This window comes from Penicillium brevicompactum, assembly GCF_028827555.1.
Source record: "Penicillium brevicompactum strain IBT 35665 chromosome Unknown utg000006l_segment0_segment0, whole genome shotgun sequence".
NCBI lineage: Eukaryota > Fungi > Ascomycota > Eurotiomycetes > Eurotiales > Aspergillaceae > Penicillium > Penicillium brevicompactum.
Window position 1 is genome coordinate 4,646,291 of NW_026623209.1, and position 22,701 is coordinate 4,668,991.

At 49.0% G+C, this 22,701-nt stretch overlaps 11 protein-coding genes across 11 annotated transcripts; 6 read left to right on the plus strand and 5 right to left on the minus strand.

The window, feature by feature from the left end:
• Window positions 1-1,010: 1,010 nt before the first annotated feature.
• N7506_009977 (F-box domain protein) lies at window positions 1,011-2,242 on the minus strand (the record flags this gene model as incomplete). The annotated part of the gene is made up of 2 exons (XM_056959270.1): window positions 1,011-1,770; window positions 1,827-2,242. The coding sequence occupies 2 exons, from the start codon at window positions 2,240-2,242 to the stop codon at window positions 1,011-1,013; spliced, it is 1,176 nt and encodes a 391-aa protein (XP_056808660.1).
• A 289-nt stretch (window positions 2,243-2,531) lies between these two features.
• On the plus strand, window positions 2,532-4,001 carry N7506_009978 (SIP1 domain-containing protein; the record flags this gene model as incomplete). Its single annotated transcript, XM_056959271.1, has 2 exons — window positions 2,532-2,743; window positions 2,852-4,001. 2 exons carry the CDS (start codon window positions 2,532-2,534, stop codon window positions 3,999-4,001), a joined length of 1,362 nt encoding a protein of 453 aa, XP_056808661.1.
• Window positions 4,002-4,237: 236 nt separating this feature from the next.
• N7506_009979 (Qc-SNARE protein) lies at window positions 4,238-5,437 on the plus strand (the record flags this gene model as incomplete). The annotated part of the gene is made up of 1 exon (XM_056959272.1): window positions 4,238-5,437. The coding sequence occupies one exon, from the start codon at window positions 4,238-4,240 to the stop codon at window positions 5,435-5,437; it is 1,200 nt and encodes a 399-aa protein (XP_056808662.1).
• Window positions 5,438-5,701: 264 nt separating this feature from the next.
• On the minus strand, window positions 5,702-6,967 carry N7506_009980 (uncharacterized protein; the record flags this gene model as incomplete). Its single annotated transcript, XM_056959273.1, has 1 exon — window positions 5,702-6,967. The coding sequence occupies one exon, from the start codon at window positions 6,965-6,967 to the stop codon at window positions 5,702-5,704; it is 1,266 nt and encodes a 421-aa protein (XP_056808663.1).
• A 1,223-nt stretch (window positions 6,968-8,190) lies between these two features.
• Window positions 8,191-9,573, minus strand: N7506_009981 (putative integral membrane protein; the record flags this gene model as incomplete). The annotated part of the gene is made up of 5 exons (XM_056959274.1): window positions 8,191-8,539; window positions 8,599-9,187; window positions 9,236-9,272; window positions 9,326-9,345; window positions 9,396-9,573. The coding sequence occupies 5 exons, from the start codon at window positions 9,571-9,573 to the stop codon at window positions 8,191-8,193; spliced, it is 1,173 nt and encodes a 390-aa protein (XP_056808664.1).
• A 1,313-nt stretch (window positions 9,574-10,886) lies between these two features.
• Window positions 10,887-12,104, minus strand: N7506_009982 (uncharacterized protein; the record flags this gene model as incomplete). Its single annotated transcript, XM_056959275.1, has 5 exons — window positions 10,887-11,020; window positions 11,080-11,149; window positions 11,232-11,554; window positions 11,604-11,759; window positions 11,819-12,104. The coding sequence occupies 5 exons, from the start codon at window positions 12,102-12,104 to the stop codon at window positions 10,887-10,889; spliced, it is 969 nt and encodes a 322-aa protein (XP_056808665.1).
• Window positions 12,105-12,674: 570 nt separating this feature from the next.
• Window positions 12,675-14,695, plus strand: N7506_009983 (putative MFS sugar transporter; the record flags this gene model as incomplete). The annotated part of the gene is made up of 8 exons (XM_056959276.1): window positions 12,675-12,746; window positions 12,802-13,076; window positions 13,130-13,676; window positions 13,729-13,816; window positions 13,872-14,070; window positions 14,128-14,228; window positions 14,280-14,378; window positions 14,442-14,695. 8 exons carry the CDS (start codon window positions 12,675-12,677, stop codon window positions 14,693-14,695), a joined length of 1,635 nt encoding a protein of 544 aa, XP_056808666.1.
• Window positions 14,696-14,944: 249 nt separating this feature from the next.
• N7506_009984 (GNAT family N-acetyltransferase) lies at window positions 14,945-15,716 on the plus strand (the record flags this gene model as incomplete). Its single annotated transcript, XM_056959277.1, has 3 exons — window positions 14,945-15,106; window positions 15,164-15,217; window positions 15,276-15,716. The coding sequence occupies 3 exons, from the start codon at window positions 14,945-14,947 to the stop codon at window positions 15,714-15,716; spliced, it is 657 nt and encodes a 218-aa protein (XP_056808667.1).
• Window positions 15,717-16,801: 1,085 nt separating this feature from the next.
• N7506_009985 (putative C6 transcription factor) lies at window positions 16,802-18,345 on the plus strand (the record flags this gene model as incomplete). Its single annotated transcript, XM_056959278.1, has 4 exons — window positions 16,802-17,111; window positions 17,173-17,596; window positions 17,652-17,934; window positions 17,983-18,345. The coding sequence occupies 4 exons, from the start codon at window positions 16,802-16,804 to the stop codon at window positions 18,343-18,345; spliced, it is 1,380 nt and encodes a 459-aa protein (XP_056808668.1).
• Window positions 18,346-18,448: 103 nt separating this feature from the next.
• Window positions 18,449-19,086, minus strand: N7506_009986 (putative RING finger domain protein; the record flags this gene model as incomplete). Its single annotated transcript, XM_056959279.1, has 3 exons — window positions 18,449-18,632; window positions 18,686-18,862; window positions 18,998-19,086. The coding sequence occupies 3 exons, from the start codon at window positions 19,084-19,086 to the stop codon at window positions 18,449-18,451; spliced, it is 450 nt and encodes a 149-aa protein (XP_056808669.1).
• Window positions 19,087-20,517: 1,431 nt separating this feature from the next.
• Window positions 20,518-22,077, plus strand: N7506_009987 (uncharacterized protein; the record flags this gene model as incomplete). Its single annotated transcript, XM_056959280.1, has 1 exon — window positions 20,518-22,077. One exon carries the CDS (start codon window positions 20,518-20,520, stop codon window positions 22,075-22,077), a length of 1,560 nt encoding a protein of 519 aa, XP_056808670.1.
• Window positions 22,078-22,701: the final 624 nt, after the last annotated feature.

A 22,701-nucleotide genomic window follows, 5' to 3' on the forward strand; every position in this document is an offset into this window, starting at 1 on the left:
ATCTACTTACGATGAAAGTTTATCACTACCATGGTTGTTACATTGTGCATTGTCAAATCAGCGAGCACTGGATTTTCACCCTGGTATTTGACACTTTGCTTGCAAAACTGGCGTTCCTTGTCATATGCCTATGCTCACCAAATGTCGAGTCCAGAACAGATCGAGTCCTCGAGTCCTCGAGTCCTCGAGTCCAAGGACCGGGCCGCCCAAAGAGTTTACGGTTTCCGTGAAGAAGCCGGGCTGGCGCAATGGTAGCGCGTGTGACTTCTAATCACAAGGTTGCGGGTTCGACCCCCGCGTTCGGTTTTTTTCTCTCTTTGACACAAAGGTCAAAATGCACATATTTTTTTCGGAAATTTTCAAATTTGGTCCTGTGGTGTAGTGGTTTAGGGCGGGGTGGTATTGAGAGGTCAGGTGTTCAAATCGACGCCAAAGCCCATTTTTCTTTTATTTTTTTCTCTTCCATCTTCTCTTTCTCTTTCTCTTTGTTAGTCTTTTCATTCTTTCCCTTTTTTTTTTTTTTTTTTAAAAAAAAAAAAGCCGAAGCCTTAGCTTTTCCGTGAACCACGTTAACTAGATGTTTTACATTTTACCATTGCGCCATCCCGGCCTCTCCATAAACCGACTAAATAACTCAGCGCCGCAGGAGGCTCTTCTGCAAGAGTCATAGTGATAGGAGAGAATGGCTAACTCTTTTAACAATACCCAGAGGCGTGAGCTCCAAGTCACACATCCGCTCACTCCGACCGTCTAGATTTGGAGGCAAGCCATTCTCCGAGCTATCATCGGCCCAGTCTAATGATACGGAACTGGGTGCGGACTACACTGTAACAGGCTTGATATCCTTAGCAATCACACGTGTCAGTAAGAAACCAGGGTGCTACAAGTAGATTTCACTAGCTGTATATATGAATAGGATATTTTTACTTGTTATATACATGTCGAATTCCTCTAACAGCAGCTGTCATGGGCCACCATGTCGAGAGCAGACTCATATCCCGTGCAGGCCTCTATGCGTCAGTTACATAGAGTCCCAGATCAAAAAGATTATCCAGCTCATCCTCGGGACAATCATCAATATTCTCCCATACCAACTTGTCAATGATAGCTCGAGTAGCTCGAGGAATCAGCTTATAGCAGCTTGGGCTCATGCCCAAACCACAAACTTGAGATATCTCCCCTCTCAATACTTTGCACATCTCGTCGGTATCAACTTTTGAGAATCCTTCCTCGACCGCCGTGGTGAGAACAAGCTCACGCATGGACCGGGGAAGATTGTATACATCAAACACAGGACTCATATCAGTCCCAAACATTCCATCAATAGGAATTCGAAGACATCGTAAAGCGACAAAATGACTCAACCCCACAGGAGGCTCTTCTGCAAGAGCGTCACAGTGATAAGAGGGGATGGTCAACTCTTTAAGTGAGGTACAGAGTTGCTGATTCATGGCGGCCACTTCTAGAACCGCCGCCAAGTACTCACAATCAACCAAGTTGAGAGTTTCCAGGGCTGGGGGCCACTTAAAGGTTGGCATCGCCTCCAAATCGAAGCATCCGCCCACTCCGAGTATTTTCAAATTCGGGGGCCAGTCATCGTCCGAGATATCCTCAGTGATCACCATTGAGGGTGGTAGTTGCAACGATTCAAGCTTGTTGAGGTGGACAACAGCCTTTCTCAAATCAGAGAGTGCAAGTGTCTCGGCAACTAGGCCGAGGGAAAGGTATGTCAGCTCCTTGCATTTTGATATGGGCGCAAGGCTGTTGAATCTAGAAGAAACGGTCAGTTGGAAGTTTGAAAGAGGCCTTTTTTTTTTATTACATACGCAAATGAAATCCTCGGGGCAATGAATGTTTTGAGGCTTTTCTTGACCCGACCCAGTAGTCGCGCCGTAAGACTATTGGAGCTGTGGTGGACCAGGCCTGAAAGATCCAAGTCTTGGACCAGTGACCCCAAGTCCACTCTCTTATCTTTGGAGCGGACTGGCGGGCATACAGTGTTTGCGAACAGAGTATAGCTATTGCCTCGAGCAAGCTGGGGGCGGTGGTACAGAGATCCAATGCCGGCCGAGTACCACTGGCGAGAAACCAGACAGAAGCTGTGAAGTGTGGATTGATATGTGGGATAATCATCCTCCGTCCACTGATCAAGAACCGCACCGGCAATTTGAATCAAGACTTCGGTGGGAAGAGGCACATATCGTGAAAGCCCCGCCTCGGAGCGGCTCATATATTTCGGCATGGCAAATGAAATGAAATATGTTTAGATTTGGAAGCCATTTAAAAAGATAGGTGTTTCATAGGTGTAAATACCAGCGCAAGTCGCAAAACCCACGGCCGATCTTTTGCCCTCCGAAATGACATACCGCCTCGGCCTCATATTTTGTTGTCGCATCTACCAATCTTCGGACTTGGACACTTTCTCACACCCACCCTCGTTCCAACGTTTATCATGATCGGCAAGGCGGACGCAAAATAATGGCGACTTGATGGCCCAAGCTTCTCCATGATTTCAACACCTTCAACTGACTATGCCCGAGAAGAGAAAAGGCACCATGCCGTCCCCTCCTGCTAAACGCCCTCGGATTTCTCACGAGAACGAAGAGTCCTCAGAACAATATGAGCAGCCCCGTCAAAATTACACCTATGGCCAGAGGGGTGCGTTCCCCGGCCTAGACGACGGCGGCGATGAACTTTTCTATGGTCCAGCGGATGATGGCATGGAATATCTGCGAATGGTTCGGTATGTCTTGACCTCGAATACACCTAGCCTTTCTTTTCGCTAAATCCCACCAAGTTTCCCAACTTCACTCCCGCCGTGCTCAGGCTCAAACTGACCGTGGCTCAATAGATCCGAAGCGAACGCCCTGCCAACCTTGTTCGTCGCAAGTACTCAAACCTCCACTCCTCAAGACTCCAGCCCAAGCAAACAAAATGATTCGGAACCGCCGAGCGCAAGGAAGTCTTCTATGCCGAGCGGCTTCTTCGCAAAGGAGTCTGCCTACATAGCTCCCGCGATAACTACAGATGCAAACGCGCATTCCCCCTCAAAGCTCGAAGACCTTTATCCCCCTGCGCAAATATCCTACTACAACCTCCTTCGCCATCGGTTTCTGCTTTTGAGATCAACTCTCCGATGCAGCCCGCCCGCTGAGGCCATTCGTGCCCTCGACTCCTCCCACCCCGTCAGTCTCCCCCGAAACTCTGGGTCTGCGCATAGAGAATGGCGCCGGCTCCTGCTAGCAGTCAACCCACAAATGGTTCAAGTGGCATGCATGGACATGGAGAGTGTGTTAGAGGCACTGGAATTACTAGCGCGAATGATCTCCGATGTTGTGAAGAGTGAGAACGCGGAGCGCGCTCGGCGCAGTGGAGCCTGGGCCTGGGCCCTGCTAGGAAAATGTCGCGAGGTCGGACAGCTGACGACTGAGGAGGTCGGCGTGATTCGAAACTTGGGGAAACGAGCCGCGACAATCTTACGCAAAGTACAGGAGTTAGAGAGCAGCCGTTCTCAATGGACTGAGCCGTCTGTCTCAACCGAGGATGCAGAAGATGGTGACTTGAAGGGAGATGGCTCGAAGGAGGATGATCCGCAAGAGACAGCCGTCGATGAGGACGAACCGACCAAGCAAGAAGACTTGCCAGAAGACTTGCCAGAAGCCACAGGGATATCACAGCCCATCATGCCCGATGTGTCAGGGGAGACGGACGAGTTGGAAGCAGCCAAAGCACGACTGGAAGCGCGATTGCAGAGCTTCGATGGATCTGCAGAGGCGCAAAATGCTATGCCCGATGCACCCTTAGAGCAATCCGAGGTGGATACATCGAAGGCGCGCTTGCAGGACCAGCCGCAGAGCATTGATGAGCCCACCGAGACACCCCACGACGAAGAAGAATATCTGGTGACACAAACTCGCGCTCTACTCGACATGGTGCTCACAGTGGTGGGTGAGTTCTTTGGCCAACGCGATCTGCTAGAGTCCCGCGAAGCCTGGATTTAGATAATATTGCCATATTTTACAATATACCCATAGCAAATGTACGATTAATTTATCTCACAAGACTATGTCCAATGAACTCCGTAGAGGTCATTCTCATCAGGTCGGGTGTTTGGTGCTGGTCTAAGCTTTTTGCGTCATGCGGAGTTGGATCTCGACTTCTTCAGGCTCCCGTCCTTTGATGCACTTCAACTTCAAACTTCCCACCCTCAATGGTACTTTCGATCTAATGCACAATCATGGCACCAACCGTTGAGATATCCATTCCGAATACGACCATTTCTCACACATCTCCACCCCACACCGTCTATCACATCACCCTCCGCCTCCCGCTCCGCTCGTTCACCGTGCCCAAACGCTACTCGGACTTCTCAACCTTCCACAGCACACTCATCTCCCAGACTAATGCGCCTCCGCCAGCTCCATTACCCTCAAAAACATGGTTCTCGAATACTGTCTCAAATGAACGGCTACGTGAAGACCGCCGCCACGGCCTAGAGCAATACCTTCAAGCGATCAATGAATCCGACGAAGGCCGCTGGCGGACCTCCCCCGCGTGGCGTGCCTTTTTGAACCTCCCCACTGCGGTCACATCGGCCGGCAACGGATCGACCAACACATCCACTCGTCTCCACGCAGCCATCACAGACCCAGCATCGACAAACGCACCAATCACAGACCCGACACTATGGCTAGACTGCTACCGCGACATGAAGTCACATCTACACGACGCCCGCCTCCAGCTTTCTCGTCGAGATCAAGAGACAACACCCCAGAAACAGCACGAGAGCTCCGCGCAAGCGAAGAAGAGCCTCGTACGCGCAGGGACGATCATCACCACCTTGGACGATGGGCTGAAGAATATGGGACGGGGTGACAAATCATCCGAGTCAACTTCGTCATCTAGTATAGGCAGTGGTGAGATCCGCCGACGCAAGGATCTGCTCATCAATGCGCGCAAAGAAAAAGACGGCCTGGAAGATCTCTTGCACGCCATGGCGACGAAGAGTCGACTTGACCACGCCGTGGCATCGATACAGGATAAAGAAGCGTTGATGAGTGTTGGCAATGCGACAGGAGATGGTGCAAGCGGTGGACGAAGAACGCCGGCTCGGACGGGCAGAGTGCTTGGCAAAGAGACCGAGCGGACACGCGAGCTTGATAATGATGGGGTGCTTCAGCTGCAGCGGCAGATGATGCAAAGTCAGGATCAGAACGTGGATGAGTTGATGAAGATCATCATTCGACAGAAAGAGCTGGGGACGCAGATCAACGAGGAGCTTGAGGTCCAGAATGATTTGCTCAAGTTGGCTGATGAAGAGACTGATATGTTCGTGCACGCCTTTGCTTTGGGATCTGTTGAAATGCTTGCTAACTACATTCCCAGATTGAAATCCAAGCTTGATGTCGGAAGGAAGAGGATTGGAAAGATCTCTTGAGATAGGATTTGGTGTAAGTGATGCGTGTGAAGTGGACTTAGCATGAAACCTGAATTATTCCATTTATACCACTGAGCGGGTGTTTTGTTATTGACACTTTATTTGAAATATTGAGTTTTGGACCCAGAGTGTTTGATGAAGAGCTATATCAACTTCTATATTCATACAAAGCAGACATTCTAATAACGTCGTTCATGCTCCAACAAATCGCCCGAAGGAGCCTTCCCAGGTTGCTCCCTGGCAAGCCAGTCTATATAATGAGCTCTAGTTAGCGCATGTGATGATATCGAATGCATCTAGTCCCATGGATGCCGCAACAAGATCGAGCCATTTGTCTGGGGACGGCAACTCTTTGACCGGAGTGTCGCCTGCGCTTGGCACCACAGTTTTCTCGGAGCTGTTGCGAAGTTTCGAAACAAGTCGGAACGGGAGGGGGTCCATTGTGATGGTCGTGTCATCCCTGGGACAGATATGGCTGGCCTGAGCATCTTGAAGAAAGTCCCGCAGCAGATCCAGAAGAAAGAGACAAATATCGCACCCATGAAGAACACTGTTTGCAAATTGTTGAGGGAAAGTCGATGGAATTGGCCCGATGAATCTGGTATTGCTACCGGACGCAATGCCTCCCTTGTCTTCTGTTTTGCGCCAATTGTATTTTTGCACTGCGGCAGCAAGACGCAGATGAGCCGATAGCGTGCTGATCGTTTGGCTACACCGAAGCACCTGTTTCAAGACCTGTTTCGCCGAATCCTCTGGCTCGGCTTCTTGCTGCAGTCGACGAGACCGAAACAGCATGCCCGGGATCTTGACGACTTCTACAAAGATCCGATCCTGCAAATCGATAAACAGCGCAATGGGTCCATCCACTCGTGGATCAGTCATATCTTCGCCGCGAACCTGGTGAATGTGAGCCTGCCATTCGGGTCGCTCGAACAGGCATTTTTTGTCATTGACAAATGCCTCCGCAACAATAAAACTTCTGAAAGAAAGGTACAAGCAGCGGTCAAAGCCCGTGAGATGAGCGCTTGGACCTCGATGGGCCATAAGCACTGCTGTACCACTGGCGTGTCGTGCCCACGAGTCCGGGTTCGTGCGCGAGTATGCCTCAAACAGACTAAGCACGATCGTGATACTGACGCTCTCGCGAGACTTCATGGCCGCCTCGTCACGGATCGTGTCACCGAAGAGTCGCAGTGCTTTACTGTACATCTCACGGCTGGACTGTTGGAGCTTCTCGTCGACATGAGTGTGGCCCATGAAGACCAAATTCATGCTGTATACCGCTGCGTCGAATGCAGGACTTTTGCCACCATGTTGGGCAACGTATCCCGTCCAAGGCACGTGCACTCGATATTTATTCAGTCCGAACCAACGCGTGAAAGCAGCCATTACAAAGTCACCGAAGATCACAGGCTGTTGCTTGTCCATGGATCGTGCAACAAGTGAGGGCGCTATACATTCATCTATTGACTCGGACTGCTGAGCTGTCTTTTTCGCGAATCGAGTTCGTAGTTGTGGTCCTTCGTCCATGAACTTGCGGGTCTTCACGTATCCGGGGCAGTCGGTGCCGTATCGTTGACATTGGGAGCAATGAGGTTGCGCGAGATCGCACTGTCGGTAAAAGTGGAATTAGCCAGGTGTTCCAGGAATCATGCGTCTTATGGGGAATCTCACCTTCACCCGTCGTTTAATGCATGTCCCGCATCCTTTACTTTTCGGCACGCCAACCATCGTGAGAATGCCGGTGCCAGTGCCGTGAGATTGACATTACCAACTGCGAGTTTGATTGGAAGGGTGTGTGAGTCAGGGTTCAACTCTGCTTTCTAATTTTTCATTCGAAAAGGCGAGTCATCATGCACAAACCAATAACCATGTCACAAGGAATACCCAATATCTGAGGTCTAGAGACACAGCTTGGTTTTCTCTGTAGCCCTGGAGGGGTGAGTGAGACAAAATAAGATGTAAGATGGAACGTTAGGACATGGGGGCATATTAACTACTTTTGGAAACAGTTGACACAAAAGGGCTTGGCAGTACTATGTAATCTGAGGCCCATGGTCTGTGGATTGGGGCTCTTTTCGCCAAGCCTACTGCACATCAGCAAGACCATAATAATAGAAGCAAATAGAAACTAAGAGCAATGGTACGGAGTAATGGACAACGGGCCCTGCGTTACCGGCGTCCAAGCGCTTATTAGTCGAGCCAATCGCCAGGGGCCCAAAAGGCCGGCAAGCTTAATTGTTGGCGTTGGGCTTGGGCTGTGGAGGGGGCTTGGGGCTTGGAGCGGGATGACATGCCACGGTTGACGGGACTTGGCATTGGGAACCATGGTTGGCCTGATTTACCCTTTCCCTTTTGCCTTTGAATCGTGAACCTAAATTCTGCCTTTTCGGCCGTGCGCCATTTTTTCACAGAAACCTAATATTGGGTGGACACTGCCACATTGCAATGACTACTTCGATAGAGACTAGAACCCTCTGGTGATATCAAGACATACCTGTTTGGATTTGTTTATAGGCACTCAAAACAATCAGCGATACTTGAAGGTCTCATTGTGAGCCAATAACAATGGTTGTGCGAGCATAATATAGAACCTGAAAGAACATGAGATATAGGGAGATATTATGAAATAGGGAATATTTTGCGGCTGCTGATTATCATAAAAGTAAGGAAATATAAGGCTATTTACAATGTCAAAGGGTATAGTATGTGCAGTCTGGCCTCTCTCTTCGCCCCTCCAGAGGTTCCTCCCCTCATCGAGTCTCAACAGAGGTTGATACGTCGACGGTCCTCGTGACTCCAATGCCGCCAAACATCATCCTTGGTGATTCTTCACGTCCCACGCTGTCACCGTGAATGATTGTCTCAATCTTCGGGTTTCCTTGTGCATTGTACATGAGTACATCCTCGTCGGAGTCCGTCTGTGTCTGTCGCACGCTCATCTGTTGTCGGCTTCGTTCGATCGCTGTTTGATCTCGCATAGTACTCATTTTGTAGTTGGACGTGACTTTGTTGCTCGAGTATTCGGTATAGATTCGGATGATGAGTGCAGAGAGTGCCGGGAGACATGTGCAAATGACACCAATGGCGACCTCCGCATTACTATAGATGAGTTTTTGTCAGTCATTCCGTCAGGTCAATATTGGCGGTTTGAAACATACCCCAGCATGTTGATTCTCATGAATGCAAGGGAAAGATCCTTTGACTGCCCGGTAACAACAATCAATGCCAAACGGATGATACTTGCTGCAACGGCCAAGCCACCGGCACCCAAGATACCCATGACGCGCATCTTTCTCTTGGTTGACATTTGCAGAGTCAAGGTCAATGGCAGTGGTAGAATCAGGATGATCAAATCACTGACCACACTGACCACAGCATCAGCCATGATGATAGCGTTCTCGTCGAGACACGAGCCACCGATATCCTTGTTCCAGAACATGGAGATAGGGCTGCAGATTCGGACTTTGACAATGACGGCGGGAATGTAATACGCCAGCATGAGACCCATGAAAATCCTGATAAAAATAACACACTTCCGGAAAGGACTGAATACTCGTGTCATGATCCAAAGAAGGCAGACTTTTGTGAGGTAGGCTGTCGGTCCGTACATGACCATGGTGGCATAGATTGTCTGAGAGGTTAGGAGACTTGTCCATCGCAACTTAGGAGTCTTGCTCACCTTTTGGAATGGTATCTTGTCTTCTTCGGCAACATCAGACCAGTGTAAACCTCCTCCATAATGACCCACTGTCTTGTTGTCAGACTCGATATGCAGAAGAAAGCCCAAAAACTTACTGATTAAAGCGATGACGGAGTAGGTGACTCCAAGCACCTATTATGGAAATGTTTAGTTATTTCTCCATGAACCTCCTGCGATATTCCTACCGTCGCTACCAAACATGCCCCTGTAACAGCTGTGAGTAAGTCGTGTGCTATATCTGGGAAAGCCACTTACAATCCTCTTTACCCAATCCACTCAAAATGAAAACTCGAGTATAAAGGCGAAGTCCGAAGAAAAGAACCATGCCAGCAATACATAATGACTGGCATGCAAAGTTCCATTGTTGCACACTCCGATCAATGTCTACATCTCCAGGACTTCTGGCAGACAGCAGCGACATGATGGGATGCATAACGGGTGGCTGAAAGGCTAGACAGGGGCCAACTGTCCCAGGGTAGATGTCTTTAAACAATATCAGCCCAGGGAACTCTTCAGCCAAGATACTAGCGAGTTTGTCAAGCGCAAATTAGGTTTAGTTTTTCTTGCTTGACATACTTCCACAATTTGCACAGTACTATTTCGGCTATTGGATAGCTAGGATCGACTCTCCTGAAACGATCGGAAAGCTAACTGTCTGACGATAACTTTCTTGGCTGTTATAGGAAACTCACTTGTCGGATCAAATTGGAGCACGAGGTGCGTTGATGATGGAATCTTCAAGCAAATCGCGCCCATCAGGTCCTTGGTCGTTCGCCGATCATTCACCTTTTGTCTTTACATGGTTCTTTGCATGGTTCTTGGCTTTGTTCCATGCAATCGATGCATAGCCCCCAGAATGTAGTGGGGTTGGTACATGCGCAATAGTTTGCAGTCAAATATTTTGGCTCCAACCTCACATAACTAACGCACGTTGACAACGCCATACTCTATCCTGAAATGATATTTGCTTTTTATTGGTAAACCAACTCAAGGCTAGACTGCGTCTTGATCTTCCAGTTATCGCCTTAAGCCAGTTTGTAGGGTGCATTCTACATGGGACTGCAACCAGCCGATACTTGTTTGACATGAAATACTACGCATTACGCACAGGGATTGAGTTGGGGCCAAAAGATAGTATACAAGGCGCAAGTGGGTCACAACGGCCCCAGCAGGGCCACTTGATTGCTGAGATCATGCGATAAAATTTCAGAGCAGCCCCACGACGGCATACCAAATTAATGAAAGTTGAGTATAGACCGTGGGTCGAAGGATTCGGGCTCAGTGGGGAATTGACTAAGTTTCCGCAGCCCAGAAGGAACACCGAGAGCCAAAATACGAGGCTTAACCCACCAGACAAAAGTATTGACCCTGCTAGGCAATGACACTGCATATCATTACTCATAGTGCATGTCAAGCGGAAAAGCTTTGTTCACTACGGAGTAAAGCGGACTCTGTTACCGTTCCGATGTGTGGTTTGCCGCTCCGTTCGCCCCGGGCCTTTCGGCCCACATTTTAATTTAATTTGGGGACATCTCATCGTTCCTCAGTTTCCCTCTCTTCTCCCTTCCTTTCTTTTTGGTGTGGGTCTATATACCATCGGCGTTCAGCTCTCTCGGGGGCTAGCATTGTAACTACTCGCACCGGACCTTGTCGATGGGTCTGCAGAAGGAATCCAACAAATGCCCAGGTGGACCCTGAATCATATGTCCTCTATAGTGAAGGAAGATGCGAAACTAGGCTGCCTCTTTAGAAAATGGCCATCACGTTCGGAGGCGAAGAAACTCCGCCGGGCATATTCAAAGGCACAGAGGCCACGAAGAAGCTCCACCGCTGGAGTTCCTGGCATGTGCGCGCCAACGCCTCGAGATCGAACAGTTCTCCTGGGAGCTCTTTAGTCAATGGGTCCTCGGAAGATGAATACGATGCTCCGATAACTTACCGATCGGCATTCCCCATCCAGCAAGTACATACTCGTGGAGGAAAATGTCAGGGGACTGAGGTGGGTAAACCTGCGCAAAGTGTCAGAAAGACGGTTTCTTCCCTTCGGTCGAGTCTCGTAAGATGCTCGGGCTCGGTTCGTTTGCTTCTTACCTCCCAACTGATTGCATCACTAGCGATCGCGGAAAACCCCGTATCCCAGAGCCATCGGAGGACTTCCGTTGTGGCCTCGACTCCGGCATGCTCGGGGCTGGAGTTATCCGAGTAAGCTTGTTTTTGGGCATCTGTCATGGATGTGTCCCACTCCTTGGTCACGCCTACGCGAACGAACAGAATATCACCCTTTTTGAATGTGATGTTGTTCTCACGGGCGATCTCAAGAATGTCCGCGAAGCGCACTTGATGGGTCGAGAATGTGGAATATTTGATTCCTTTCTTCTCGGCCCAACTTGCGTAGTCGATCAAGACTCCACGTCCTATTGAAAATCATCAATATTTTAAAGACCATTTTAGGGATATACTTACCTGCGATGCCCTCCTTAGCCCAGTGTTGAAGGCCAATTCGGTCATTTTGGCGATCATTGATCTCCTCAGCTGTCGTTCCTCCGTAGAACACACGCTCGGATTGACCAGGTACAGTCTGAGAGAAATGGCGAAGACCATCCCACTGGCTACTTTGCTCTGTTTGGGGGTTAATTACGAACACCAAGCGCAATAAATAAAGAGCTGCCTCAACTTACGGGGATTCATGGTATAAACATCGTCAAATGCTATGCCTCCAAGTAGAGGCACGATGCTATGATGACATGGCTGGCGATTGAGATTAGGATAGTCCAGCTTCGTCATTTCCCATCCCATCGTAACTCGACGACCACATTTGATCTCGCTGGCAGATGCTGCTGCGACAATGTCGGGTGTGAGAATAGCTAGTTTCCCTAGTCCCTCTTCATAACTCCCAGGCTTTCCCAGCCATACTTGCTTGGGGTTTGGAAGCTCATCAAACGGGACGTCAAATGGAGAGGCCATATTCTGTAATTTTGAGCAAACAAAATTAAACCGATGATCAAGTATGGGAAGTCAAGGGTGTTATCTCGCTCAACAATATCCACACGGAGAGATTTCGGGAGTTGGCATAAACTCAAACAATTTCCAGTGACTTTGCAGCTCAAAGGTAATTTATTCACTTCGCATTCTCGGACCGACTCCGCACGACTGTAGGTTGGAGCTGCAGCATCTTTCACTTCTGATTCGAGGGATCTGCAGATCAGCGTGGCGCGAGTCACGCTTGACTCTTTACCATGTATTACCACAAGTACAAGTGTACATTGTACTTGTACAATATACATGGTGCGGCTTCTGTTCCAGCCTTGGCCAGTCTTTTGCCGTGATCGGCAAGTCGTGTTTTGGTGAACTCAATGCATTTCGGTGGGCCAGCTCCACTACGTGTCAAACGAGTAGACCCCCTTGCTCGTGTTTGCTACCAACAACCCGACTTTTTCTCTCAAAATTTTAAAGTAGTGTTGAATCTATGCTGGGATCCTCCATCCTTTCACATCATATCTCTTGAGACACGTTGTGATACAATAATTTCGAGCCATGGGTAGGTTTGGGTCGCAGACCAGTACCTACAATAGACTGGTGGTTGTTTTCGTGGCCATCGGGTCTATGGTGAGCTTGCTTGCTCCTTTTGACATGTAACACTCACTCATCAAATACTATCCAGACCTACGGCTATTGTTCATCAATCATATCCAGTACAATCGGCCAGCCGGGATGGTATGCCTACTTCAACCTCCCGGCTGATGGCGAGCCAGGATACGCCACAATTACCACCCCCGCGATTTCGACTGCCAACGGTGTATTCAGCGCTGGTGGTGCCGTTGGTACACTTTTCATAATGTGGTCGTGCGACTTCTTTGGCCGAAAGGCCAATATCCAATTTGGCGCTTTCTTTTCGTTGTTTGGTGGAGCTCTCCAGGCGGGCTCCAACTCCTTGGCGTGAGTTCTCTCTCTTTTTCTGGGTTCTAGAAGCTGTGCCTAATATGTCTCAGAATGTTCCAAGCTGGACGCTTCATCTGCGGTCTTGGCATTGGTATCCTCGTGACTGTGTGCCCCATGTATCTCTCTGAAATGTCAAGCGCCTTGCGTCGCGGCTGGCTTGTCGGTCACCACGCCATCTTCTTGGTGTTTGGATACATGCTCGCAGGATGGGTTGGATTTGCTTGTTACTACGCAACAGGTCCCTTGTCTGGATTTGGCTGGAGATTCCCCCTGGCTCTCCAATGTCTACCAGCTCTGGTGCTGCTTCTGGGCTCTCCTTGGCTACCGCGCTCGCCCAGGTGGCTGATTTCGAAAGGCAAATTTGATGAGGCCCAATTCGTTATTGAGAAGCTTCGCGAGTCACCCGATGACCCCGACAACTTGGTCGCCAAGGAGGAGTTCTTCCAGACCAAAGAGCAAATTCGACTTGAGGCTGAAAGGTTGGCGGCTTATGGAAGTGTGTGGAAGGCGGTTTTCAAGAAGAAGACATACAGAAAGCGTATGGCCATTGGCTTCCTTACCCAGTGGGGTGCTGAATTCGGTGGGCCACTCATCATTGTAAGCTTGGCCCCAGCTTTCGTGGTGTGACTGCTGGCTAATCGTCAACTAGAACAACTACGCTGTGCTCCTCTATACAAACTTGGGCATGGAGGGTAGTATGCCTTTGCTCTTGAGTGCTGTTTGGCTGACAACCGCTGGTAAGTTTTTTTCGATAAGCATTGTCTTTTTCTTGTTTTTGCTAACCTTGGATAGGTGTGATCTACAATCCTTTGGGTGCCTGGCTGCACGATAAGGTCAACTCTCGGCGCGGGATGTACATGACAGGCTTCGTGGGAATCATTGTCTCTACATCATGCCTGGCGGCAATGACCGCCCAATACTCAGGTACCACGAACAAGGTCGGGAATGGATTCGGTATCTTCTTTATGTACCTGTACCTGGCCTTCCAAGGGTGAGTTGACTGCCGAATATTTGAGCCACTGGAGTATGCACTCTAACAAACTCACAGTACATGCTGCGACACAACAATGTACCTCTATGTGTCGGAGATCTTCCCAACCGAGATCCGCCCAATTGGAATGGGCTTCTCTCTATTTGGTCAATTTGCTGGTAAGATCACTCTTCGACTATGAGACTGAAGCACAAGCTAAAATTACACAGCCACCCTCATTCTCCTCCAAACTGCCCCAATGGGCTTCGGTAATGTTGGCTGGAAATACTATCTTGTCATTATTTGCTGGTCCGCGTTTTTTATTCCAGGTATGGAGAAACATATACCCCACAGTCTGAAGTTGAAATGGATCCACACTAACCCACATGTAGTTATATACTTCTTCTTCCCCGAGACGGCTCGTCTCACTCTGGAGGAAATCGCTCAGAACTTCGGCGATGAAGTGGCGGTGCACCTCACTGATGCCACCGATGAAGAGAAGGCCCAACTCGACCATCAGCTCGTTGAGCCAGCCACGGGCATGAAAATTGCTACAAGCTCGGACTCGGCTAGAGGCGTGGTCGATGACAGTGAAGCGTCCCCTGTGTCCCCTGTTAGCGGTGATAATGCGCCCAAGACAGAATGATAGATTATTTGATCCAGGTTTCTATGAAGGTGGCCTAATCGCACTCCAATTGACGAGCAGCCGAGGACTTTTGATTGAGTGACTCGACGGAATTCTGAGTTTAGCTAGAAGCGGGTGGAATTTAGGTAATCATGACTAACTTTATAAATAATGCGAAATTAGCCTCTGTGAATGTCATCTTTTTCTCATGAAACCATCTTTCGTGTATTCACGAGGTTCCAAGGTTCTCGTCAAGTCATTCTAGCGGACATGGCCGTTTCGAACGTTGTTTTGATCCCCTGGGATGCTGAGTCCCAGTCTCATCAGGAATGGCTCATTAAGCAACGGGTAGCATGCGGCTGGCATCAGGAGCTCGTTGCAACAAAATGGAAGAGCCAACAGCTCGAAGGTCATAAATGCATTTTTTGGATTGTGAGTTACAAGTCAGACTGTGTCAAGTTTCGTTGTTGCTAATTCTTGGCATCAAAGGTCTTACCGTTAGATGAGTCACAGACAAAGTTGCAAGTAGACCCCGAGCAAAAGGTGAGAACCCGGAATCCATCACCTAACGTAGAGACATTGGTTGAACAATCATCACTAGGAACAGCTTGAAGATACGGCTGTTACACTCAACGCCGTCCCTCGCCAACCAACCAAAGAAAGCTTCATTCCCATTGGCCATATTTCACTTGACTCTTACAACCCCGATGCAGAGCGTTTTGATTTAGATATACCCTCCGAGGGTGTATTCTGGATCAAAACATTCTATATAAACCAATCTACCCAAGGTCAGGGTATCGGGCGAGCCGCCATGGATCAAGTCGAGGCCATGGCGGTTCGGGAACCATTGCTAGCGAAGACACTCATGCTTGATACTATGCACAAGGATGACCAGAAAAGGGATGATTTTGCGCTTGATCAATTCGGTTACATTCCAAAGGTAAAATTCCCGCCTCACTTTGAGATTGCCCGACTTGCTTATTCTATTTCAAGGTTCGGGTTACCAATGAAGAGTGGTACGATCGACGAGGGTACCAGTTAATCAAGACAGTTCGAAACTATTATGAACATTATGATAAAAATGGGAACCTATGGGATTTAAGGACTGTTTTCATGCGGAAAGATATTGCAGTCTGATAAAGTCGGTGCACAGATGGATGTTTTGGAGATGTTACTATAGACACTACTAGATCTGCAATTTCCACATTACACATACGTCTTTTGAAGTTGGCCAAAAGTTACATCTCATGCAAGGACTTACTAAATGCTGGTAATTGAATCGCACCAAGAGATCAGCATCATCGAAGAGTGTCATGCATAGTACATACAGCGGTGACACGCTAAGCCTAATTCGGACATGGCTCTATTTGCTACCGTCGGCCCCCTTCGATTTCCTTTGGGGCTACCCAAGTCCGCTCCGACCTGAAGATGAGAAGCGATGACCGTTCACGATCGCCTGCTACCCGTCGAAATGGCACCTTGCAGTCATGCGAGCCCTGTCGGCGAGCCAAACAGCGATGTGATCATGATCGGCCGATCTGTCGCAGATGCGCTGCCAAGCGTATCAGTGATAAATGCTTCTATCACCCCTCACCCATGACCAGACGGAGACCTTCGGATGTAGTAAATCCCGAAGTTATCTCGAATTCGCTGACAAGCCAGCCAACTTCAAGGTATGCGCCGCTGTAACAGACCCAGAGCGATATGCTGAAATGTGACAGTACTTCGAGCCCCGGGTCATTGGGCAATGGGCGTCTTTTCGTACCCTTGGAGCCGCCATCAGCGCCTTCTGGCTACCTGGGCCCAACAAGCTATTCTGCAGTATTATCTGAGCACCGCAATGAGGTCCCACTGGAACCCGAGGAAACCGATTCTTCCGCGGGCCTAGTGGTGGATCCCGCTCGTCTTCAATCCGGGGTCGATGTGTTGAGCTTTCTCTATCACTTCAGTCTGCGACAGGTACTAATCGAGAAATTTTATCTGAGGACTATGAATACCATTCTTCCAAGAATGGTCATGGACGAAATCTTGCGGTCCTTGCAAACCATCTTCAGTGGTTTCCCTAGTGACCCGACCACTCAGTTGCAGGAATTATCGAATCAGATATTCCAAAATTCCTCACGATCGATGCAAACACACAAGTCTATGACTCCAGAAGAGTACTGTGCCTCCTTCACTGGGCGCAATATGCGATGGGAGGCTCTCGGGTCTATCTTCCCCCTTTGTGGCATGCAGCTGGTGGTCATGCTAGATAATGACCCTGACCTTATCCAGATGTCTGAAGATCCTCAGATGAAAGATCGCTTACTGCATCAGTGCACTGTAGTAAGCTCAATATGTCTTGGCTTGTGTGACCAGGCATCCTCTGCGAACGAACTACTGGCGATATTGCAATACAACGACACCATGTTACGAACACAGCAATACGGCGATTCAAGTATGACTTACTCGTCTGACTGGATGAGATTTCTCTCGCTAAATCATGACTTCACTTTTAGGTTACCAAGCGTGGCGTCGGCTGAGTGAGCTGGTGTCCACGGTCTATGCAGCTGGACTGCACTTGGAAAACGATAGCGCCGAAAACCTTCCATTTTTCCTTCGTCAATGGCGCAGGCGATGCTTTGTTGCCGCATTTGCCCAGGACAAAATGATTGCAAGCTTTGTCGGTCGACCGCCACTAATGAATGGCCGGTTCTGCACGCCCACAGCCCCATTGGATTTGAGCAACACTGTTCTTGTTGCGGGCGGCGATGCCCTCGAAAAAGCCATCTCGGAGCTTGACAGTGCTGGTTGGAATAGAGAAGGCATGTTACACGCGGTCACTCCCTTGCGTCTGCGCTATCAGCTAGCTACCATTCGGGAGGAAACCCTCGAGGTGGTACTCGGAACTCACGAGCAGCACAATCTAATCCAGAAATCCGAGTATATAATCCCGTCTATCTCATATCATGCCAACCTGCTTACACTCGTTGATTAGGGACATTCAAGCAAAATCACGCGCGATATGGGCAGCTGCCCCGAACAGTCTCCGATACGACCGATGCCCGACTGATACTCCTCCCCATGCTTTACTCACCATTACTTATTTCTATCTGGATTATCTCTATACTTGCTTCCTTCTCTATCGGGCGGTTGTCAAGGGTACTAATACCGGGCAAGCAGACCTGTGTGATGTTTCTCGCCGTGTGTTAGCTATTGTCATTCAAGTGAACTCCTTTCGGACCCCAATGATTGATCTAGGCCGGCATTTTTCGTGGATAGTAGGTTCCATATCCGTCCCATGCGTGGAAGCTTACTGACGGGTCCAGGTCCTCTCGTACGGAGTGCCATCGGCTAGTGTGCTTCTTCTTGAACTTCTGCGTCAAGCGTGCGAGCCCGGTCCACACGCTGTCTCTCTGCCGCGTGCAGAACTCATCCGCAACCTCAGCGTGTTTATTTCGTTTCTGTCGTGGGTGGCAGTTCCCGGTCACGGAAACTACAACACCTGCAAACAAGCCGAGAAAAAGCTGGCAAAGATCCTAGACCAGATTCTCGATCCTCAGCCTGTTCAGCAGCATGTCGTCGATGATTGTACCTCAGGGCTAGATGATTTTCTGAGCTGGTCAAACTACAACACGATCTGGGACTTCAGCACCGAGTACATTCCCGTTGATGAGAGTTTTACATCTTGAATTCTGGTCATGGAAGCCTGGAGCTACAGTCCAGATCATGTGTTTGATTCATCACGTCGTTAATTTACTGCCCTCTCCCGTTTGATTGATGGACTGTTACTCGTCATACCATCCACACATAATCATTACTGGGAGGCGTGTCGCTCACATAATAGGCGCGATGGCATAGCGGGCAATTATAATGGTCGCCCAAAAACCACTTCTCCAGGCACTCTCTGTGGAAAACGTGCAAGCACAAAAGCTCCCGGATCTCCTGCGTGCGGCCCACCTGTTCCAGGCACACAGCGCTGGGTGAATGTCAATCAATACCCTCTTGGCAAAGGAGATGGAAAAAACACACCATACAAACTGGCCATCAACGGCCTCCGACAATCCCAGATTGCCCTTCGTATTAGACCACCACTTTTCAAGCGTGCAAGTAGGCGAGACCTTATCCAACTTGCGCAAGCGCTCACCAGGGTCTTTTTTCGACTTGAGAAATGACTGACGGTCTCGGCGACTGATTACTATCGTCAAACTGCATGTAAAACGATTAGCGATTATCGCAAACTGGACTATGTAGTATCGGAGGGAAAAAATGATTTCGGCGAGAATAGAAAAGAAGAGAAAACCCCCTCCATTTTCCCACGGATGATAGGCAAATCTCACGCACATCAGACTGAGCACAATCAGTAGCACGACTCCGAGCCCGATACCCAGAACAATTGCCAGATGGCTCTTCTTCAGCTTCTCTTCGGCCATCTTGCCCGGTTGTACGAACGGGTATAATCGTCAGTCGGATAGAAGGGATTTTTTTTTCGAGAGCATAAGCGAAAGCCAAAGTCTAAAGTCCAAATACGTTCGAGATCACAGGCAGATACAGAGGAGGGTCGTACGACCTTGTCGTGCCACAGCGCCCAAAGAACGTGTTGACGGTGGAGTGTCGAGTGGGACAGAGAGGACGGTGAGAAATGCACAGCACGCGTGAAGTACTAGACGAGGTTACTTGGAGAAAAGTCACTTTGCAAATTCCAAGTAACTTCAAAGTTCAAAGTTCCCCAAGTCCGCCTTTGAAAAGGCTCTGGGGGATCGACCCGTCAGAGCGTCAGAGCGGGGAAGAGACGTGGATACACGCGATTCTGTCCCTTTTCATCATACGATCGGCTCAGTGAGTTTTGGATCCCTGCATTGTTTAACCACTCAGATGTAAGGAAGGGATAGTGTCTGTGTACGGAGTAGATCAAGGGTGGAATGTTCACTTTATTTCAGTTGCCTTTTGATGTGTGGAAGTGATAATCCGGGGTACCTGGACCCATCACATCGCAATATGAAGCCAAGACTTGTATGTAATGCGCCTCATTGCTCCACTCCCCTGCTTCATCAGTGCAAGGGTTGTATTTTTGGGCACATTCTTCGAAGATTCTACGTTGTATTCGCTTGGTGACATGGAATCTACTATTGGAATTATTGTATTGCGTGCTCTATATTGGAAGCTCTGGAGCATGGCTGCATGGTCCAATGCACATCTCCAACGCTCTCCCAGACCAGTCTAGCGGATTTGGCCAATGATCAACAATACTTCAAATTCTGATATGGGTGTGGTAACCCCAGGTATCTTCCTATGTGTTCATCGAGAGCAGACATGTACGCTCAAGTAATGTTCTGTGAGACTAGGAGAGGAAGAAGAGAGAGAGAGAGAGAGAGAGAGAGAGAGAGAGAGAGAGAGAGAGAGAGGGAAGCTCTCTCTATCTACGCTATTCTACCGTACTGAGAGCCTGACAAACCAAGGCACCCACCGGCTTCAACAGCCCTGGAGTGTCTTTTCAGGTGTCTTCCGATATGCTTTTTTTATACCTTCTGGGGTAATCATAAAGTGAGATGATAGTACTCCGTACTCCGTATAGATGTTTTGTCACTCCTGGTGATGCAGATCCACTATCTTTGTCTGTACGGGCGCCATCCAATTCTCGTCTCCACAGCAGTCTCCACTCTGATAGACCCCAGCGCTCCATGATATTTCATAGACTTCCGAGAGTTCGATTGCTCTGTACAGCCTTCTCAAAAGGAGAATATGCGCTCTCCCTGTGGCGGTCTATAATTCTGCCGGTCTGTTTGTCCACGGAAAGCTCCGCAACTCCAAATTGACCCTTCGCACCCTGACTAGCCGGCACTTGCGCTTGTCTTGACGGCTCGATGACCAGCTCACCCGATTACAAGAAATTGTACCTTGAAGCAGAAGAGCAACGGAAGCACGCAGAACAGCGACGGATACAAGAAGAAGAGAGATGGAAGCACGCAGAAGAGCGTCGAAAGCACGCAGAAGAGCGACTAATACAAGAAGAAGAGAAATGGAAGCAGGCAGTAGAGCGACGGGAAAAGGCGGAACATGTGTTGAAGCAAGAAAGCGAGCGCAACCGGCGAACCACTTTCATGGAATTCCTCTGCCATTCCCACAACCTATTTTCCCGTCCTCTGAAGGTCAAAACGCCATATCATTCAACCACAGTGACAATACCTCCCAAGAGAACAAGTTGCCCGTTAAGACTGCGCCCATGGAATGATTGCGCCCCCCAGCAACAAGCCGTCTATGACCGTGTATGCCACTATCTGCAACCCAACAAAGAACCCCCTCATCTTTTCACGCCCTTGGCTACCTTCGAATGGTTTACTCAGTGTAACATAGGACCCATGCATAGCGAAAGGTGTCTCGAATCTTATGAACAAATTGCCGTTGAACACCATGTGCGCGATGTCATCGAAGAACTATGCAAGATCCCGGCTGCGCGGGAGGAGTTCATGCTTGGCGATGGTGTTAGGTTTGGCAACCATGAAAACGCTTTGAATGAAACTCGTGACGAATTAGCTGAAATCGACATGTCCAACCCACCTCGTCCAAAACTTGATCAATTCTGTGCCCACCGAGTTGATGGCAAAACAAACAGTCTCCTCTTTGCCGTGCAGTATAAGCCACCCCATAAGCTTTCAGTGGAAAATCTGCGAGCTGGACTTCGACCGATGGAATTATGGGACGAATTGGTCAATCGGGATACAGTGCCTTCAGACCCAATGGAAATATTACAGTACAATGCGGAACTTTCGTCAGCTTCGGCTTTGGTCCAGACATATGATATCATGATTGAAGAAGGCCGCGCGCATGCCATACTGACCAACGGGCTTGCTCGAGTTCTTCTCTATGTGTCGCATGATGACCCGGCCACGTTGAACTATCACCTCTGTGAGCCAAATAGGGAGATTGTTGGTCACTTACAGAGCTTTCAGCAGCCAATGACCTCCTTTGCTAGAGAGCTTTGTCTTTGTCTAATGAGCTTTCGTTCGCCCACGCGGAATCAAGAATGGCGAAATCTTGCACGTTCTCAAGCTCAGGTCTGGGAAACAAGTTTCGATCAAACTCGCTCTTCGATTCCCAAAGAAGAGCTGCAAAAGGCCCCCCAATTCGACAATGTGAACTCAAGACCTTCGAAACACCATCCATCGTCTGCGTTGGAATCTTCAATGGCAGATTGCCAAGTATCTACAAGACCTCGAACTAGCTTTACAACAACTGATTCTCAGAAGCGTACACCTCCACAAGACTCTTCGGGCTCTGGCTTAGCCGAAGTGGGCGAATGCAAGCGCCGAATTACGCCTTCTTCGTCATTTACTCAACAAGCCGCTCATGAGTGCGGTAATGGGGATAAACAAGACAACCAATCCCGCTACCATGATGCTCAATTCTGCACCCAGCGTTATTAACTAGAATTAAAGAGAAAGAACATCCTAGACGACGCTTGTCCAAACGTGGCGCTTCATCGACAGGACGATTGCAACAGCCACCCCATTACTTTAAAGGATCTACTTCTCTCACTCAAGACACAACTTGATGAAAACATAGACCGATGCAAACCTATAGGGAAATGCGGGGCTTATGGGGCGACATTCAAGCTGACATGCTTACAATATGGCTATACAGTCATCGGGAAAGGCACAACGTCCGATTTATGGGAAGAGGTTTCCGGCGAGGCGCAAGTATACCAAATTCTGCGGAAAATCCAAGGCTCTGCTGTTCCCGTTTTTCTGGGTACCATTGATTTGGCAAAGACTAACTTTCTTCATGGGGCTGGACCGATTCGTCATATGCTTGTAATGGGCTGGGGCGGCGAATGCTCAACAACGATAGAGCTGACCTCGAGTCTTCGCCGGGAGATACAGAGATCGGATAAGAGAATACAATCCTTGGGAATTGTTCATGAAGACTTTCGGCCTGAAAATATCCTTTGGAGTGAGGAGCTCAAGCGTGCACTGATCATCGATTTCCATCGCTTCAGTTGGAAATCACCACAAACCCCACGGCGAATGCAATCAGACAAGCGGCGGCCC